Below are 21,151 nucleotides of genomic sequence, written 5' to 3' on the forward strand. Positions count from 1 at the left end.
CAGTCAATTTACAAAAGTCAAGACTGATACCATCCCAGACAAGGACTTTCCTGGGAGCGGAATTGGACACAGTAAGACAAATGGCATTCCTAACTACAGAAAAACAAAATAACTCCCTCTTTACTTCTTGGCACTAACAAAACTGAACAAGTTAACAGCAAGAAAGGTACTGCAGGCCTTGGGTTTCATGGCATCATGCATAATCTTGGTTCCATTTGCCAGACTACATATGAGAAAACTACAGTGGTACCTAAAGAATTTATGGTCCCAACACAGACACAGCCTAGAAACGGAAATCCCACTAATACCATGCTTAAAACAGGAGTTCCTATGGTGGGCTCAGGCATGCCAGTCAAACCCAGGCCTGCCCTTTCGCAAGGGTCAAGCAAGCCAGACCATCACAACAGATGCTTCAGACCTAGGATGGGGGGTGCATATGCAGGACAAATGCACAAGGATTGTGGACACAGGACCAACTTCACCTGCACATCAACCTAAAAGAAATGCTGGCAGTAAAACTGGCAATCCAAAAGTTCAGACCATTTCTCAAGGAGGACCACTTGATGATAAGGACAGACAACACCACAGTCATGTGGTACATCAACAAACAGGGAGGCACTCATTCTTACCCCTATGCAGAATGACTTTGGAGCTGTGGACCCTGGCACTCAGCTACAACATCCAGTTACAGGCAATATTTGTGCCAGGAAAAGAAAACTCTCTAGCAGATATGTTAAGCAGGACCACATCGGATGCCCACGAATGGCAGCTGCACCCGGATATCTTCAAGACCATCTCTAAGAAATGGGGAATGCCTCAGATAGATCTATTCGCATCACCTCTCAATCACCAGCTCAAAAAATTCTGCACAAGGACATTCCACCCACTAGCATGGAAAGTGGACTCGCTCTCCTTCAGCTGGAAAGGCCTAACAGCATATGCATTCCCACCTCTTCCCTTGATACACAAAGTACTACTCAAAATCAAGGAGGAACGTCCAAGGATAATCCTGATAGCTCCAAACTGGCCAAGACAGCATTGGTACCCACTGCTGAGGAGCATGTCTCAGAACAATATGTGGCCAATTCCCCTGATGCCTTTGATGCTAACTCAGAACAACTTCAGCACCATGCATCCAAACCTAAAAACGCTGCAACTGACTGCATGGAACATCACATAGCAGCTGCTAATACAGAACTTTCACAAAGAGCCAAAGACATTATTCTTGAAGCACGCAGGCCTTCAACTAGAAGGAATTATGCTGGGAAATGGAAAAGGTTTGTCATTTGGAGTTCTGAAAGAGGAAAAGATGCATCAAACATAGATATGCCTAACATTCTGGAGTATCTGGCCGAACTACTTCATTCAGGCCTGTCCTACTCCTCCATCAAGATTCATGCATCAGCTATTTCAGCAGAATACAGCTTTGATCCACCTGTTTTTTCACACCCTTTGCTCAGGCAGTTCCTCAGAGGAATCAAGAATGTAAAACCTCCAAGGAAACCACCATTGCCAGCTTGGGACTTGAACTTTGTGCTAGAAAAATTGACACTATCACCTTTTGAACCAGCAGCAACAGCAGACCTACAACACCTGTCATGGAAAACTGCTTTCCTACTGGCAATTACTTCAGCAAGGAGGGTTTCAGAACTACAGGCCTTAATGGCAGTGCAGCCCTTTCTAATCTTCCACCAAGATAGTGTCCATGAGGACTAATCCTACATTTATGCCTAAGGTGGTATCCAGAGTGTCTTTAAACCAGGCAATCCACCTGCCTACCTTCTTTCCCAACCCACAAAACAGAGGGGAAAGAATACTGCATACCTTGGATGTACATAGACAGCTACGCTACTACTTGGACAGAACAAAAAATAGCAGAAAGACTGACCAACTTTTCGTAGCCTATGCAACAGGAAGGGAAGGAAAAGCTATTTCCAAACAGACAATCTCCAAATGGATAGGAAATTGCATACGATTCTGTTACTCCTTCCATGGAAAGCCAATTCCACAGAACATAAGACCTCATTCTACAAGGGCAACAGCCACTACCACAGCCTTCTTACGAGGAGTGGCTACCAAAGACATTATTGAGGCGGCTACTTGGACCTCCGTGCATACATTTGCCAAGCATTATAATTTACCTTTATATTCCAGATCCCGAGCAGGGTTTGCCACTGCTGTTCTGCAAGGGATCCTAAACACACCATAATCTACTTTTATCCTCCTCCCCTAGTTGGCTATGGTATTCTACCCAGTTGTTATGACTGCAGATGCATCCATGAAGGACATAGTACAGTTTTGTACCTACCATAAATGTAGATGTCCGAATTGGATAGCATCTGCAGTCAGGATTACCCTCCCTCCTTCCCCTCTGTGGTACTCCTAGGGTGTTTACCCTTCTAATAGCTAGCTAGTGGGGGGATTTCTTTCATGGTGTATTTGTATTTATGTACATACATGCTTATTTTTATGTTTACCTCTATCTTTTGGAAACATTGGCATCTATCCAAAATTTTTTAGCCTTCTATAGGGCTTCTGGCATCTGGGGCAAGAAACACTGAAGAAAATGGCGTCGGCTGATGCTTTTATACCCGAAGACCCACAGAGATGACGTCGGGCGAAGTGCGACATCAGCCGAAGCCGGACCCGGACTTTGGAATCCGGCCGACTGAAGGGCTGCCTGACGACAGGACAACCCGGTTGTTATGACTGCAGATGCTATCCAATTCGGACATCTACATTTATGGTAGGTACAAAACTGTACTTTGCTTTCCCAGAAACAATTTATCAGGGTCCCAAAGGGGTTAAGGCTTCGACTGCAAAAAACCCTGTTCCCTCTGATAGGGATTCTAGAGCTCTGGATAGATTGGGGGGGGGGGGGGAGTTTACACTTCTGCTACTTAAGCTGTAAGGGCTTTAAACTGCCAGTTTCACATGCTTCAGTATCAACAGTACCTCATGTCTTTGTTAAAACAGGAAATGCTTACAAACTCAGAATGTCCTGACAATAAGGAAATGCAGGATTTATTGCATGCAGCTGAGCAAGTGGGAAAGCATACTCTGCAGTGTGGTTTTGATTCATAAGAGGCTTCTTGTAGAACCGCAGTTACAGGCTCTCATTCGAAGTCATGCTTGGTTGAAAACAGTTTACCTGAACATGTTAAAGTAAAATTATTGGATGCTCCACTACAGCATGATACTTTGTTTGGTGTTAAGGCAGAAGAGGTGTTAAAGAAAATGGAGGATAAAGCAAAATCAATGCAGACAGTAAAGGATTTCTTACAGGTTCAACCACCTAGGTTTAGCAGAAACTGGCCTTCAAAAAATTGGTCCTTTCCAGTGTCAGACAGGCCACAGAGGCAGATCTCAGCCCCAAGGCTCATACAGACCTAAACAATGGGGTGCTTCAGCCCCCAAAGGAGAAGACAAATCACAACGTTATAGGAAACAGTCCCAATGACTTACAAATGCCAATCACTTACCTTTTGGCAGCACCCTTAGGGGGAAAGCTAGCACTTCTCACAGAATTGGCACATGATCACCCAGGACAAATGGGTACTGAATTTTGTTTCTCAGGTTTACAGGTTCCACTTTCACACCCTTCCAAAATCAAAAGGTGTGCCGGACCTGCCACAAAACCAATGGGCAAAGGCATAAAAACAAATTTCTGCTCTCATGGACATGTAAGCTATTCAGAGTACCACAGCAAGAACAGGGACAAGGATTTTACTCAAGACTTTTCCTGGTACCCAGAAAGGACAAAGCCTGGAGACCAATACTGGACCTGTCAATCCTAAATACTTTCCTGGATGTTCCAAAATTCAAAATGGTAACACTGCAGCAACCTTCTACCCATGCTGGACAAAGGAGGCTTGGCTAGTTACTTTGGACCGCAAGGAGGCATACCTGCATGTCCCAATCAGACAATCTTGCAGAAGATACCTCGGATTCATAGCTGGCTCAATGCATTACCAATTCTCTGCACTGCCCTTTGGCTTGTCTACTGTGCCCAGGGTCTTCACAAAATGCCTGGCACCAGTAATTGCATTTTGCTGACAAAAAGGAATTCAAATATATCCCTACTTGGACAACTGCCTTATTCAAGCAGAGAGCAAGGACATTCTACTGAAGCATCTGCCATTTGTAAAAAGATTACTAATTTTCCTAGGGGTACACAGTAAACAAAAAGAAATCAAAACTAGTGCCCTCTCAAGAGATGATATTCCTGGGTACAAGCTTAAATACAACTGCCCAGATGGCTTAACTCACGCCAGACAAGCAAAGGCAACTGACATTACTTTCAAATGATGGCAACAAAGACCCAGATCCCTGCAAGAATAATTCTGCAGGCCTTGGGCTTCATGGCATCCTGCATTCTACTAATTCCATATGCAAGACTGCATATGAGGAAACTACAATGTTGCCTAAAACGGCCAATAAGCTACTAGTTGCTGGGCTGAGACCACTCCTCTAGGGACAGATAGGCTGCTCAAAGCTCCCCACTCTCACTGGTGAACAGAGAAGCTTCCTCCTATCCAAGTAAGGATATGGGCAACACAGGAACCACAGCCCAGAATTCAGCAAAACCTGAAATCTGGACTACTCTAGTTCAGAAAAGGTGGGAAACAAGGATATATATATATTTTGCTTTTTTAACAGAACAACAGTAACTTGACAGAAAACACTGTAAATGCTTTAAACAGGCTAGCGCACTTGAGTGTGTAGCCTACAACAGTTAAACGCAAAAACGATTTAAGGAAGTGCAGGAACAGTAAAAATGCAAAAACAAGCTTTTTCAGATATTTAGAATAGCTAGAAACGTGCTTTTCGGCGAGAATATGCAGTCGGAAGTAGAAAGGCAGAGAAAAAAATACTTAATCTGTTTAAAGTCTCCTTTGTGTCTCTGCTGCTTGTAACACTCTGCAGGACCACGAGGAGCTGTGCTGAGTCTGTATTCCTAACCATGGCAGAGGTTCGGTTTCTCTCGCGCACAATTCTTTGAGCCTTCTGTTGCACATCACCTCTGCAAGACAGATTTTAAAAACCTTGGAGTTTGACACCCATACTCCCCATGAATTATGTATGCCAGACTTTGTATGAGGAAGTTGAGTGGTACCTCAAGGCATTTTGGCTCCAACACTGACATCCATTAGACTTCCAGGTTTTCCTCTTGTCTTGCCTAGAGAAGGAATTTCTGGGTGAATCAATCAGATTTCTCTGTCTGGCACTACCTTTCCTGATTCCTCCCCCAAATCAGGAGTTTTACGCAAATGCCTCGGAACAAGCATGGGGGGGGGGTACTGTTCCAACAATATCAAGGTTCAGGAGATTTTGATGATCTTGAGAGATGGCAGATCACATCATTGTCAAGGAGATGAGAGCTTTGATTCTGGGTCTTCAGTGCCTGCAATTCTCTGATATCCAGGTCTTCTCCAAATGGTCAGACCCCACCACAGTCATGTGGTACGTAAAGGGAGAAGGAAGTACTTATCTCCCTTGCAGTCTAGCCCTAATAGCTTGGGATTTTGCTTGAAGAATCAAATTGTGTTTGACAGCAGTCTATATTCCCTCAGAAAAGAAAATTGTGGCAGGCACTTTGAGCAGATCCAGAACAGATATTTGTGAATGGATGTTAAACAGGGAAGTCTTTCTGGACATGTTCATCAGTTGGGTATACCTCAGATCGATTTGCTTTCCCCTAGAACAAGCAACTCTGTTTTTTCTGTTCAGGGTGCCAAGTCCACTGGCCCGGAAAATGGATGCCATCTTCTCCTCTTAGATGGGGATATTTCTTTATACATTCTCCTTCTACCTCTTCTGTTAAAAGCCCAAAATAATGTTGACTCTCTTTTTGTCTTATACAGCACTGTTTTCCCTTTTTCCCCTTGCCAAGGGCAATCACAGTTTCACTTTTCTCACTCATTCACCCTCTTTCTCACCCTTCAGTTCACTTTTTGGTTGATAGGGTTTGAATTCCTTTTAGGCACCATTTTTCAGAGGAAGTGCTCCAGGTTTTGCAGGAGGCTAGAAAATGGAATACAAGGAAATCTTATTTATTGACTTTTGTTTATGGGGAAAGTCTGACTGGCTAATTTTATCCATTTTCAGCGGAGGCCTGGGGGAAAATTTCCACAAATTTAAAAAATAAAAATACATGTACATAGTTTAAAACTGATACTACTCTTCAGAATCTACTTTTCCGAAGTACAGGCTAAAACAAACTGACTGTGGCTGGCAGAGTTAGTTTGCTGATGACTGCAAACTGGGAGCAATCGTTGACCCCTAACGATGTCAGCATCCTGCAAGAAGGTCTTACACAGACTAATGTCTGGTGCCAAAGTCATGATATTAAACCCAACGCAAAACCCCTATGGCAAGAGTGATGCTCCTGCAAACTACCACATCAGTAGCAATACCCTGAGCGCACAGTCAGTGATGAAAGATCTGGGCACACAGGTTGACTGCAACCCTTAACTTTGATCACCATGTCTCCACAGTGGTAAGAAGGGCATTTTATATTGCTCATCTCATAAGGCATTGCCTCTGGAAAAAGAGGTTATAACCCCCCTGTACTCTTTCTCATCAGGCCAGCAGTAGAGTACAACGCTCCCTTTGGTACGTTCCTTTTTAAACACCTGCAGCAGTTGGAGAGACCACAAAGACTCCTTACAAAGAAAATTCATGGTTTTCAAGACCTGTCTTATGTGGATAGATTGAAATCATTGTCACTTTACTCTGTGTCGTACAGACTGCTCAGATGTGACCTGTGCCTTGCATACAGAACAATCTCTGACCCAGCTTTAATGCAAATGCTGCACATTCACAAGTCAAGTGGCACACTGGTCACTCACTCAAAGGGCCTTAACCCGGTATGTGATATCAACAGAACTTGCTGGAGAGAGAGATTTGTCTCCGAGGTTGCCCCACTTTTGGAACAAGCTTCCTATTCATGTTAAAGCCCCTTGTTGGCCTTATTTAGTGTAATTTGGAATATTGGATGGGTAACTAGAAATTCGCCCCAGGTGTTCCACCTGTCCCTCTTGGACAGGGGCAATAGGTGCTAAATTTTAGTGTCTGCTTGAACCAGATACCTTGGGAACACTGCTTGATCTTGGCTAGGCTTGTAAGGGCCCCGGGGCCTTTAGCCTAGTAACCTATGATGCATTATAATGTACTGTAAATGTATAGATTAATACATATGACATTTTTCTAAATGGAGAAAAATTTCTTCATGGGACAAGAAACAGAACCAGGACCCTTTTTGCTGTGAGCATTCCTCTGATTTGTTTTATATCTGTGCGAGTTGCTTAACTTGTGTCTAGCTTACTCTTGTATTAAAGCCCATTTGTCAGCCATTTCAGGTTGTCTGCCTTTGGATACATCTTCTAGATTTGTGGTCAAACAACGTTTGAAAGGCATCCTTCACTTTATACATCGAAGAAAGCCTGTACCTCCACCTTGGGACCTCAGTTATGTACTTGAAAAGTTAACACGGCTCCCTTTTAAACATACAGCCAGATTTTCCTTAAAATTTTGTACTTGGACGACTGCACTGTTGGTGTCTGTGCTTCCTGCCTTCTGCCAAGCATTTCAGAACTGCATGCTCTTATTTCCCTCCTTCCCTTGTCCCCCCCTCCCCCCCGACCAAGGACAGGGTTTCTCTTGGGACTAATTCTTTTATGCCCAAGGTAGTCGGTGACTTGTTTGAACCAGTCTGTTAATCTTGCATCCTTTTTCCCCTCGCCTCAGAATAGGGGTGAAGGGTTTCTTCATTCTTTGGACTTGGAACAGACATCTCAGATTTTACCATGTCTGATGCCTTCAGTATTTTCAGTCTGAGCAACTTTTCTTTTCTTGACAAACTTGTTTTGCCATTTTTCAAACTTTCTTCAGGGATGACATTATTTTCTGTTGTCAAGGGGAAACTGCTTCCTTCCTCTGCTAGAGCCCACTTTACTAGGACTGTCGCCTCTTCTGGGTCTTGTTTCAAATGCTTAGATAAGTCCATTCTTGAAGCAACTAAGTGGTCTTCTTTACACTTGGTAAATATTGCAAGTTGAATGTGGTTTTTGGGACCAGAGCAGGTTTTGCCGTTTTCAAAAGCTTTAGTATTCTATCCTGTAAGAAGTACTGCAACAGTAATCTTGGAAGGACACTGTGTAGTTGTGAACATCTTACCATAACCAGTCCTACCTGATCACTGTAGCAGTATTCTGTCTGTCTTTTTTTCTACTATGGCCAGTGTCTTCTTTCTTTCTCCTTTTTGTGGATGACCATCTACATATGTATATAGTTGCCTCAACTTATGTTCCTTTGATGTCCTTCAAGAATGCAACTGCAGTCATAACATGTGGGTTGTCCTGCCTCAGGCAGCCCTCGGTCGGCCGGATTCCAAAGTCTGGGTCCGATGGCTGATGTCGCATTTCTCTCAGACGTCAGAGCGGCTGGAGTACATAAGCATCAGCCGACGCCATTTTCTTCAGTCTTTCTTGCCGCGGTGCCCGAAGCAGAAGCAGTTCGCAAGTGCCGGTCGGTCAGCTCCTGTATTCTACGATACCGAAGTCATCGAAAAAGCGAAGTACCCCATTGGGGACCTTTTCTTGCCTCAGCCGATGTCAGAAATTACTGAAAGTTAACAATTGTCTTTTTTGTGGTAAACAAATACCTCATAAGGATTTCCACTCTTACTGTCTCCCTTGCCTGGGCCCAGACCACGATGTCTCGGCCTGTGTAGCCTGTGCTCGCTTCAAGCGCACTCAGGTGCCGGGCGGAGTTCGCTGAAGATTTTTTCGGCGATAAATTTGCCTACACCATGCCGTCGGATCTTCCGACATCGTAAACACCCAAGAAGCGAAAAGACCGGGACCGACATCCTCGGCCCGCGTCTACCACCGACTCCACGCCAAAACTTAGCGCGAGTGCTCTGTTTCCCTCTGAAACGGTCTCTCCACCGCTCCGAACCGAAGTCACCGCATTACCGACGACTCCGATTCCAGACATTACTCCGACACCAGTTATAGATTTTCCTCCGGATACCGAAACAGAGGAAATGCCCGAGACCATTGCTGTAGACAAGGTCACTCCTGCACGTGGAGCTGCCAGGCCTCCTATGGCCATGTCTATTAAGGCCTACACCAGGGCTAAGGCAGCCAGCAAAACAAAGCATATTACTTCTAAATCCTTACCTCAGACGACTCCGGAGACACAAATTATGTCCTTGGCGGCTGATTTAATTTCCATGATTAGAGGCTCACAGGCCCATCCTGAGAGAGCATCCCAGCCTCCTCCTGATAAAAGGCCCCGGGTGGAACCCTCTGACCCTACTCCTTCAGATGAAGATTCTGAGGGCTCTGTCCACTCTGATAGCCAGGAAGAGCTCTTCCAGACTTATGAGGACTCGGATGCAGAAGATTCCATCCCTTGACCTCCCTCCTGAGGATATTTCTTTTGGGGAAGTTCTGCACACCATGAGGGAACATTTCAAGTGGCAGGGTCAGGAATATTCTGATTCTAGGAAACGCCTTAGGACTTTCCTTAAGAAGCCTCAGCACAGGCCCTTAGCTATTCCTCCTGTACTTGATGTTCTGGATTATTTGTATTCTGACTCTAGTGCTACCCCTGATTCTCTTCCTCCTGCTCCAGCCAAGCCAGACAGGTATTACAGGGTCCCAGAAACTCATTCCCATTTATTCAGGGCCCATTCTGCTGATTTGGAAACTATTTCACAGGGGCCTAAAGGAGTTTCAGCCTCCACCTCAAAAAATCCTTTGCCCTCCAACAGGGAAGCAAGGTCATTAGAGAGATGGGGCAAAAAGGTTTACACATCCACTACCTTATCTATGAGAGCTTTAAATTGCCTTTTTCATATGTTACAATATCAGGATTATCTCTTAGAAGATTTACAAAAGACATTAGCTTCTCCTGATCCTTTAGACAGGAAGACTTTGCAGGAAGCTGTACATAACACTCAGCAAGTAAGCAATCACTTCCTGCAGTGTGGATATGATGATGACAGGGGCAGTGATTCGTAGACATGCTTGGTTAAAAGATCAACCTCTACCAGATCATGTAAAAGCAAAACTTTTGGATGCACCTTTGGAAAAGGACAAGCTTTTTGGTGCAAATGCTAAGGATGTGTTAAAGACCATCGAAGAAAAAGCAAAATCAGTTCAGACTGTGAAAGATTTCCTCCAGGTTCAACCCCCCAGATTCAGTAGGAATTGGCCTTCAAAAAACTGGTCCTTTCCTAATCCAGAAAAGTTTCAAAGGGGTAAGAACAGACGTGGCCGAGGAAGAGGCCAATACAGAGGTCCTTACAGGGGACGACAATGGCAGCCAGGAAACCAAAGAAGGGTGGCAGGGGTTTCACCTGCCCAACAACCACAAACTCAATGACTTTCCTCTACTACCGCCTACCAGGGATCAACTAGAAGCCCCTTGGGGAAATTATCTCTGTTTGCAGAAAACTGGCACAGACTGACAAAGGACAAATGGATTTTGGACATTATAGACCGAGGGTACAGGTTTCATTTTCATACCTTACCAAGAAAACAAGGCATGCCAAACCTACCACAAAATCAAAGGGCAGAGGCTATCAAACAAATCACTCTGCTGACTCGAATGAAAGCAATAGAAAGAGTTCCACAACAAGAACAGGGTTTTACTCAAGACTGTTCCTTGTTCCAAGAAAAGAATCTCAATGGAGACCAATACTGGACTTGTCCGCATTAAACACCTTTCTCATAGTACCAAAGTTCAAAATGCTGACTCTACAGCAACTCCTTCCCATGCTGGGCAAGGAGTCGTGGCTGATTACTCTGGACCTCAAGGAGGCATACCTGCATGTCCCTATCAGACGCAGCTGCAGAAGATACCTCAGATTTCTTGCAGGGCCAGAGCATTATCAATTCTCAGCATTGCCATTTGGCTTATCTACTGCACCCAGAGTATTTACAAAATGCCTGGCTTCAGTAATTGCTCATTGCAGGCTCCAGGGTATACAAATTTACCCGTACCTGGACGACTGCCTCATACAAGCGGACGACAAATTGATGTTGACAAGAAACCTGGATTATGTCATACGATTACTTCAAGCTCTGGGATACACAGTCAACTTCCAAAAGTCAAGACTGCAGCCATCCCAGCAAATAATCTTCTTAGGAGCCAAACTAGACACAGCCTCTCAGATGGCTTACCTGACAGAAGACAAGCAAGAGAAGTTAACTCATTACTTCAAAGGTTTAGCAAAACTCACCCAGATGACTGCAAGGAGATTCCTACAGGCCCTGGGTTACATGGCATCCTGCATTCTACTGGTTCCATTAGCAAAACTACACATGAGAAAGCTTCAATGGTACCTAAAAAGCATTTGGTCTCAACACAGCAACAACTTGGAGACAATCCTACCACTCATTCCATGCCTACAAAAGGAATTCCTATGGTGGGCCTCGGTGAGCCAGGAAAACACAGGTATGTCATTCAAAAAACCACAGAACACAGACCATGACTACAGACGCCTCAGACCTTGGATGGGGGGCGCACATGGAAGGCAGGTGTATACAAGGACAATGGTCTCCAAAGGAAACACATCTGCATATAAACCAAAAGGAAATGCTGGCAGTAATGCATGCCATCGAGGCTTTTCAACACCAACTCCAGCAAGGACATTTAATGATACGGACAGACAACACCACTGTGATGTGGTACATAAACAAGGGGGCACCCACTCTTACCCCCTTTGCAGACTGACAATGCAGCTTTGGGAGAAATCACTGAGCCTAAACATCCAGTTACAATCCCAGTTTGTTCCAGGAAAAGACAATGTGTTGGCGGACAGCCTAAGCAGAAATTTCACAGATCCACACGAGTGGAGGTTACATCCGAAGGCCTTCAGACAACTCACTTCGACATGGGGCAAGCCAGAAGTGGACCTATTTGCCTCTCACCTCAACCATCCTCTACCAAAATTTTGCACAAGGACATACCATCCAAAAGCTTGGGAAATAGATGCCCTCTCATTCAACTGGAACTCCCTAGCAATCTATGCATTCCCACCTCTGCCACTGATGACCTCAGTATTACTAAAGATCAAAGCAGAAAAGCCAAAGGGAATCATAATAGCTCCGGATTGGCCAAGACAACACTGGTACCCACTACTACGGAGCATATGTCACACCAGGAGGTGGGCCCTCCCTCAGTGGCCGTACTTTTGACTCAACACAATTTCGAAACACTGCATCCAAACCTTCAGACACTGCAGCTAACAGCTTGGGAGATCCCATAAACAACTTCAGCTTATCTCTCTCTAAGGAAGTTCAGCGGATACTAACAGAGGCTCGAAGACCATCCACCAGAAAGGTTTACTTAGCAAAGTGGAAAAGATACAGCAATTGGAATACCAGCAAGGGACATGATGCTTCATTGCTGAACATCCCACTTATCTTGGAATATTTGGCAGATATGTTAAAGAACGGCCTCTCATATTCTTCCATAAAGATACATGCATCTGCTATTTCAGCTAGATACAACACTGATCCTCCTGTTTTCTCTCACCCCTTACTAAGACCATTCCTGAGGGGAATAAAGAACATTAAGCCACCAAGAAAGGCCCCAGTGCCAGCCTGGGACCTCAATTTTGTCTTAGAGAAACTGACTCTACCTCCTTTCGAGCCAGCAGCTTCAGTTGACTTGCAATTTCTCTCATGGAAGACAGCTTTCCTGTTGGCAATTACCTCAGCAAGAAGGGTTTCGGAGCTACAGGCCCTACTGGCAATACCACCCTTTATTATTTTCCACAGAGACAGGGTTTCATTAAGGACCAACCCTACTTTTATGCCAAAGGTGGTATCTAGGGTTTCTCTAAATTAAGCCATTCATCTGCCTGCTTTCTTCCCCAATCCTGAGAATAAGGGGGAAAGACTTTTGCATACCTTGGACATTCACAGACAACTTCGATACTACCTGGACAGAACCAAGGCCAGTAGGAAGTCTGAACAACTTTTTGTAGCTTACGCCCCTGCAGTCCAGGGAAAAGCAATTTCAAAACAGACTATTTCTAAATGGATTGGACATTGCATCAGATTCTGTTATTCCTTTCATGGAAAGACTGTTCCAGCCAATGTCAGACCACATTCCACCAGAGCTACAGCCACCTCTACAGCATTTTTAAGAGGGGTGCCTACCAAGGACAATTCTAGAAGCTGCTACATGGAGCTCCGTGCATACATTCTCCAAACACTACAATCTCCCTCTATATTCCAGATCCAGAGCAGGCTTTGCTTTGGCAGTCCTGCAGGGTTTGATTGCCACACCATCTCTTTCTTAGTGCATACCTCCTCCCCCAGCTAAGCTATGGTATTCTACCCACATGTTATGACTGCAGTTGCATTCTTGAAGGACATAGTACAGTTTTGTACCTACCATAAATGTAGATGTCCGATAGACATACAACTGCAGTCGGATTTTCCCTCCCTCCATACCCCTCTATGCCTAGGGTCCACTCCTATCCCTGTTACTCTTAGCTGGAGATATCTGTTATGGTGTATTTATTTTATTGCTCATTTATTTGTTTGGAATCCTGTTTTTGTCTTCCAATTTGATTACAGCCTTCCTTGGAGGGCACCTGGCATCTGGGGCAAGAAACACTGAAGAAAATGGCGTCGGCTGATGCTTATGTACTCCAGCCGCTCTGACGTCAGAGAGAAATGCGACATCAGCCGACGTCGGACCCAGACTTTGGAATCCGGCCAACCGAGGGCTGCCTGAGGCAGGACAACCCACATGTTATGACTGCAGTTGCATGTCTATCGGACATCTACATTTATGGTAGGTACAAAACTGTACTTTCTCCTGGGGTAAGTAAGTTCAGAGATTTCAGCATACGTTCATTATGTAGCTTTGGTTTTTGGGCCTGGGTTTTTATATCAGATGTGCAATGCTTGGAAGGACCCAGACTTTAGTATGCTGGCCCAGACGTAGAAATACCCTTGGTGGGATATCCCTTTGGTAAGGGATACTACAATCATGAACAGTAGGACCTCTACCATTATGGTACGTTCTTACAAAACTTACTTTCCCTGGTGTCTTTTAGCTTAGTTGGGGCTACCCAAACAACAAAGGCTGATTTACACTCAAGTGAATTGGGTCCTTATCTTGTCATTGGATTTGGCTGTCTTGTAATCTTGTGCTGACAAGATTTGAGCTGGATGGGTTCAGTGCTTAAGGAGAGGTTTGTGAGTTTAGCTATCTCTTGGGTCTTTAAGAGATGCATCATTGCTTGATGTCTTGTTGATGACCACTTAGTAATCTTTGTGCTTGGGACTGCATCTTTGAATAAAGGAAGACTGATTTGCTCGCTCATTCAAGGGCATCTTCCTCTACAACCTCTGCCTTTCAGATGGGAAGTTTTTTGAACCCATGAGTTTTAGGTACTGAGCTGCCCAAGTACTGCTGGTCTTGGGTCATTAATGTTGTACCTCTTGGTGTCTTCTCCATCCAGTTTCTGCTATTACTGTTCAGTATTTCAAACAGATCTGTATTTAAGGACTGTAAGTGTGGAATCATTTCCTTTCTTGACTTTATGGAAGGGTTCTCTGTGGTGGAATAAGGTAAACTAGTGAGTTCTGGAGACAGCAGTGCATATGTAGCTTGAGTGTAATGTCATGGGGTGCTTTTTGAAATTCTTAGGTCTGCAAAGTGCTATCCTATTAGTGAAACAAGTGAATGTATGGAGGAGTATTTGCTTAGCTTGTACCTCTGACTATTCCTTCTTCTTTTACAAAGTACATTTGTTTCTGCAATAGCATGTAAAAGTAGCATAGATGTAGAGGATGCCCCCTGCAACAAGAGAGTGTAGGGAGCAGTAAAAGCAGCGTAATTTTTCAATCAGCAAGCCCTTTTATGAAATCCAGTTTTTCAGACTTTCGGGACCAGCAGCATCAGGTGTTTTACTTGCAATAAGTAGCCAATGTGATGACCTCTTAGCACAAAGCACCCACAGTCCCTGAGCAGGTGTTTTGCATGGTTTTGATTTGTGGAAAAGATGAACTCCAGTGAGGTTCTGCCCTGAATCAACTGATGAAGCAGTTTTTTTACCTGTTTTAACTGGCCTAGTAGCTTGTGTTGTCTAGTCTTCCAGTTGTGTTTATTTGTTGACCATGTGTATAGCACTCGGCATTTTCAGGTTCAGCCAAAGAAAAGAAATGTCAAGGTATGGACTTGAATGCTGGACATTTCAGGAAGAGAAATCTGCTTAATCGACAGATTTCCAGATTCCTGAAAGTCAGTATGTTACAGTACATTTTGCTGGATATCTGTCCTGTGAGATTGTAACAATTTTCCAAATGATTATTTTTGTATACCTCATTGGGCCTTTTTGTGGCTATCCTCTGAGCAGTACTTAGTAGCATTCTGTGTGACAACACAAGTGTCTGTTGCACTGCTTTGTTTAAAATGTCATTCACTGAATGTAGAATTTGAATGGAATTTGTGTCCAGTTTCTTGTTTAAATCGGAAAGGAAACATTGTTTGCTAGCGATGGTAGAACAATTCTTTATATATCATTTTATATTAAAATTGTCATTCAGGTTTTTAGAATGTAATGCTGTAATACATCTGCGCTTCCAAATGTTACAGATATGTGCAAACTATGCCCTTTTTATTGTTTAACGATACTTTTGCAGGAGTTTAAAATAAGCTGATGAAAGTACTGTAATGTATATATTGTTTTGTTTAGGTGAAAACCAAAAAGCACTTGAGCTGTTAACTGAAGCCATTAAATTGAACCCTTGTATGGCTATGCTGTATGCCAAAAGAGCCAGGTGAGCATTTGAAGCTAATGAAGTAAAGTTCTTTAAGTTTTTAACTGTTTTGCAAAGTACAAAGATGGAATTTTTCATCCATTATTGGCGAGTTGCCTGAAATGTCTAGGTGTGGATATCAGTGTGGGGCAATTGTTCCTGTTAGGAGGGGTAAAACTTCAGTATTTGAAAATGTACATAGTTAATAGGTTTAGGGGTATATTGGGGGTGTATTTGTTGCGTTTGTTTAGGGCTTTCACTACATCACATTTTGTAAGATGTGACATAGGCTCAAATGGATATGATAAGATACAATTGTATTAAAGATCAACCTGTCAAACCGTATATGCATGTTACACAAAAGCTGGAACTAGACGCAACAAAAAAGCTGTTGCACACAAGTTGGGAATAATAACTTTTTAATATAATGACACTTTTTCTATCATCTTTAAATGGAAATGGTTTCACATATATATACAAAAAAATGGATTGAACTATATTAAAAATGTAGAGTGCAAATAGCTATACTACAGGAGTCACATTTGTAAAGAACTGAATGTGAATTTGATAGAGAGGTTTTCAGGATGGTTATCCAGTGGGATACTTGGGACAAAGGGAAAAGTATACTCAGTTGGAAGAGAAGCTGCAATAGTGATAGAAGATAAAAAAATAGATTTGTATTTCTAAGGGGCTACTGGCAAGGGAGGAGGATTACCCCGGCATGTATTTATATTCCACCTAAAACTTATAAAATGGAGCTTAAGACAATTCTGGGAGAAATTAGGTTTCAGAAGGGAATATTACTTATAGTTGGGTACTGGAGTTTGATTTGCAGCAGTGAATATGTATCTGGGGAGTCCAGAAGTGGAAATGTAACAAAGGTGATGTTTGAAGAAATTTATGAAAATATTTGGCATGGAAGATGTGAATTCAGTAGTAGGAGTTTGGAGTGAATTTACATATTATTCCCAAAGATACAAAAACTGAGTTAGACTAGACATAACATATATTAAACAGAAACATGTGCATTTAATTGGAAGTTTTGATATGTATCCAGTAACTATTTCAGATCTCACGCCAATAATACAACTAAAACTGGAGGGTAATGAAATTAAAATCTCACGCCAATGATAAAAGTAAAACTAGAGGGTAATAAAATAAAAATGAGACACTGGCACATGTTCATAGTGTTTCACTCTTGCAGTCATTACACTTGGGTTATCCTGCTGGCAGGCTACCCTCAGTCGGCCTGAATTCCAAAGTCCTGGTTCGGCGTTGGTTGCTGTCGCCTCTTCCCTGATGTCAGTGTGCCAGGGGTATATAAGATGCAGCCGACACCATTTTCTTCAGTCTTTCTTGCCGTGACCGCCCGAAGCAAAAGCAGTTCGCAAGTGCCAGTCGGCAGACTCCTGAGATTTTCGAAATTGAATTTCAGAACCGAAGTCTTCAATAAAGCTAAGTACCCCGTCGTGGAAACTTTTTCTTGCTCCAGACTGATGTCAGTAAAAGTTAACAATTGTATTTCTTGTGGGAATCAAATGCCTCATAAGGATTTTCATTCTTACTGTATTCCTTGCCGAGGCCCTGACCACGACGTTGCTAGTTGTCGGTTTTGTGCTAGATTCAACCAAAGCGCTATTAAGCGTCTGTTTGATTTTGCTTTACATTACTTTGGCTGAAGGTTTAATTACATAATGCCGTTGGAACAGACTACCAGAATTCATAAAAAACGCAAAGACAAAGAAAAGGACAGGCATCCGAGGTCCAAAACTGACAAAACCTCTTCTAGGCCAGTTGCCGGTTCTCAGTGAGGCGCTTTTGCAGCCCCTGTCACCCACTACCTCAGAGCCACAGGCCACCTCAGACTCCCATGTGGAGAGAACTAGCCCTCTGGAAACTCAAGGTATTGGGCCTACGGAAACTATTCTTTCAGATGGGTTCCGAGCCGCCGAGCAGGCATCGGCTTCTGAGGGTGTCTTCAGACCTACACAGATTACTATTAAGTCTACTTCAGCAGCTAAAGCAAAGTCTAGAACACCATTAAAGACAAAGAAACAAGTACAGCATTCTCCTGGACAGTCATCCATGCCAAATAAACAGATGCTTAAGATGGCCGAAGACCTAATTACTTTGATTAGGGCTTCCCATCCCCCTCCTGATAAATGGCCTAGGGCAAGACACTGATAGACTCCTCTGACCAGGTTTCTATTTCCTCTGATTCCTCTTCAGAACAGGGATATTCTCCTCTTCTTCCCTATGAGGACTCTGACGCTGAAGAATCTATCCCTTAATCCTCTCCTCCTGAGGATTACTCTTTTGGGGAAACCCTGCATACCATGAAGGAGCATTTCCATTGGGAGAGCCAGGATTATTCAGAATCCAAGAAAAGGCTCAGACTTTTTTTTTACTGCCTCAGCACAGGCCCCTTGCTATCCCCCATGTACTGGATATTGTTTTTTTTTTTTTTTCTGAATCCAGTTTGTCTCCTGATTCTTTACCCCCTGCACCAGTCAAGCCAGATAGGTACTACAGGGTCCCAGACTCTCATAAATTACTTTATAAAAAACCTGCTGCTGACCCAGAAACAATTTCTCAGGGTCCCAAAGGGGATCAAGGCTTCCACTGCAAAAAACCCTGTTCCCTCTGATGGGGATTCTAGAGCTCTGGATAGATGGGGGAAAAAGTTTACACTTCCGCTACTTTAGCTGTAAGCGCGTTAAATTGCCAGTTTCACATGCTTAAATATCAACAATACTTAATGTATTTGCTAAAACAGCAAATGCTTACAAGCTCAGAATGTCCTGACAATAAGGAAATGCAGGATTTATTGCATGCAGTGGAACAAGTGGGAAAGCATACTCTGCAATGTGGTTTTGATTCATTAGAGGCCTCTTGCAGAGCCGCAGTTGCAGGCTCTGTCATTCGAAGGCATGCTTGGTTAAAAGAACAAAGTTTACCTGATCATGTTAAAGCAAAATTATTGGATGCTCCATTACAGCATGATACTTTGTTTGGTGTTAAGGCAGAAGAGGTGTAAAGAAAATGGAGGATAAAGCAAAATCAATGCAGACAGTAAAGGATTACTTACAGGTTCAGCCACCTAGATTTAGCAGGAACTGGCCTTCTAAAAATTGGTCCTTTCCAGTGTCAGGCCACAAAATGGCAGATACAGAAGCCCAAGAGGCAGATCTCGGCCTCAAGGCTCATACAGACCTAAACAATAGGGTGCTTCAGCTCCCAAAGCCAGAGAAGACAAATCACAATCTTATAGGAAACAGTCCCAATGACTTCCCTCTGCAAAAGCTAAGCACTTACCTTTTGACAGCACCCTTAAGGGGAAACTAGCACTATTTTCACAAAACTGGCACATGATCACCCAGGATAAATGGGTACTGAATATTGTTTCTCAAGGTTACAGGTTCCACTTTCACACCCTACCAAGGTTCAAAGGTATGCCAGACCTGCCACAAAACCAATGGGCAGTGGCACAAAAACAAATTTCTGCTCTCATGGACATGGGAGCTATTCAAAAAGTACCACAGCAAGAACAGGGGCAAGGATTTTACTCAAGACTTTTCTTGGTACCCAGCAAGGACAAAGCCTGGAGACCAATATTGGACCTGTCTTTTCCTGGATGTTCCCAAATTCAAAATGTTGACACTGCAGCACCTTCTGCCCATGCTGGGCAAGAACACTTGGCTAGTTACTTTGGACCTCAGAGGCATACCTGCATGTCCCAATCAGACAATCTTGCAGAAGATACCTCAGATTCATAGCTGGCTCAATGCATTACCAATTCTTTGCACTGCCCTTTGGCTTATCTCCTGCACCCAGGGTCTTCGCAAAATGCCTGGCACCAGTAATTGCATTTTGCAGACAAAAAGGAGTTTAAATATATCCCTACTTGGACGACTGCCTTATTCAAGCCGAGAGCAAGGGCATTCTGCTAAAGCATCTGGCGTTTGTAAAAGAATTACTAATTTGCCTAGGGTACACAGTAAACGAAATAAAATCAAAACTAGTGCCCTCTCAAGAGATAATATTCCTGGGTGCAAGATTAAATACAACTGTCCAGATGGCTTATCTCACGCCAAACAAGCAAAGGCAACTGACTCATTACTTTCAAATGATGGCAACAAAGACCCAGCTACCGGCAAGAAAAATTCTGCAGGCTTTGGGCTACATGGCATCTTGCATCCTGCTAATTCCATATGCAAGACTGCATATGAGGAAGCTACAATGGTACCTAAAAAGTGTTTGGACTCAACATTGCCACAGCCTGAAAACAATAATAGCTCTTATTCCCTGCCTGCAACAGGAGTTTCTATGGTGAGCACTGGCCTGTCACCACAAGGGACAGCCTTTCACTTTACCCACAGCCAAGCAGACACTAACGACAGATGCATCGGATTATGTTTGGGGAGCACACATGGCAGGAAAATGTATTCAGGGCACGTAGCCCACGGACCAAATGCATCTTCACATCAATCAAAAAGAGATGCTAGCTGTACAGAATGCCCTGTCAGCCTTCAAGGATCTACTACATCCAGGACAACTACTACTAAAGACTGACAATGCTACAGTTATGTGGTACATAAACGAGCAAGGAGGCACGCATTCCTACCCCCTCTGCAGGCAAGCCATGACTTTGTGGAACACAGCACTCGCCTATCAAGTACATCTGCAGGCACAATTCCTGCCAGGAAAAAAAAAATACTCTGGCAGGCGAACTAAGCAGAAACCTCATGGACCCTCACGAGTGGAAACTAAATCCACAGGTCTTCAGCATAACAAGGAAATGGTGATGCCCAGACATAGATCTCTTTGCCTCCCCTCGCAACTACCAACTACAGAGATTCTGCACAAGGACTTAATCACTCACAAGCATGGAAAGTGGATGCCCTATCTTTCATCTGGGAAACCCTAACAGTTTATGCCTTTCCACCGCTGCCTCTCCTTCCCAAGGTGCTCCTAAACATCAGACAAGAGAAAGCCAAACATGATTTTGATTGCCCCAGACTGGCCACGCCAGCACTGGTACCCAATCCTAAATAGCTTGTCTCGGGGCCCAGCCTGGACTTTACCTCTAATTCCTCATCTTCTGACTCAAAACAATCCGATCCTGCACAGCCAACTCAAAACATTAAATCTGGCTGCATGGCGGATAATATAGCCACTCAGAGCACACCTCTCTCCAAAGCAGTTGTAGACGTCATTTTCGAAGCCAGGAGGCCCAGCACCAGGAAATCTTATGCAGAAAAATGGAAGAGATTCTGTGGCTGGAACCAGGCGCAAGGACTTGAACCACTTGTTCCAAATATTCATCAGATTTTACAATACCTAACTGTGATGCT

At 43.7% G+C, this 21,151-nt stretch overlaps 1 protein-coding gene across 2 annotated transcripts in view; it reads left to right on the forward strand.

Annotated features, from left to right (window-relative positions):
- The window catches only part of ST13 (ST13 Hsp70 interacting protein), a 1,818,146-nt gene that overhangs the window by 938,694 nt on the left and 858,301 nt on the right, over nucleotides 1–21,151 (forward strand). For both annotated transcript variants that reach the window (XM_044076553.1, XM_044076561.1), the window contains exon 6: nucleotides 15,734–15,818. In XM_044076553.1, coding sequence (XP_043932488.1) covers nucleotides 15,734–15,818 — 85 coding nt within the window. The remainder of the gene's footprint in view (nucleotides 1–15,733; nucleotides 15,819–21,151) is intronic.

This window comes from Protopterus annectens, chromosome 1.part1, assembly GCF_019279795.1.
Source record: "Protopterus annectens isolate FY-2018-M chromosome 1.part1, PAN1.0, whole genome shotgun sequence".
In the NCBI taxonomy this organism is placed as follows: domain Eukaryota; kingdom Metazoa; phylum Chordata; order Ceratodontiformes; family Protopteridae; genus Protopterus; species Protopterus annectens.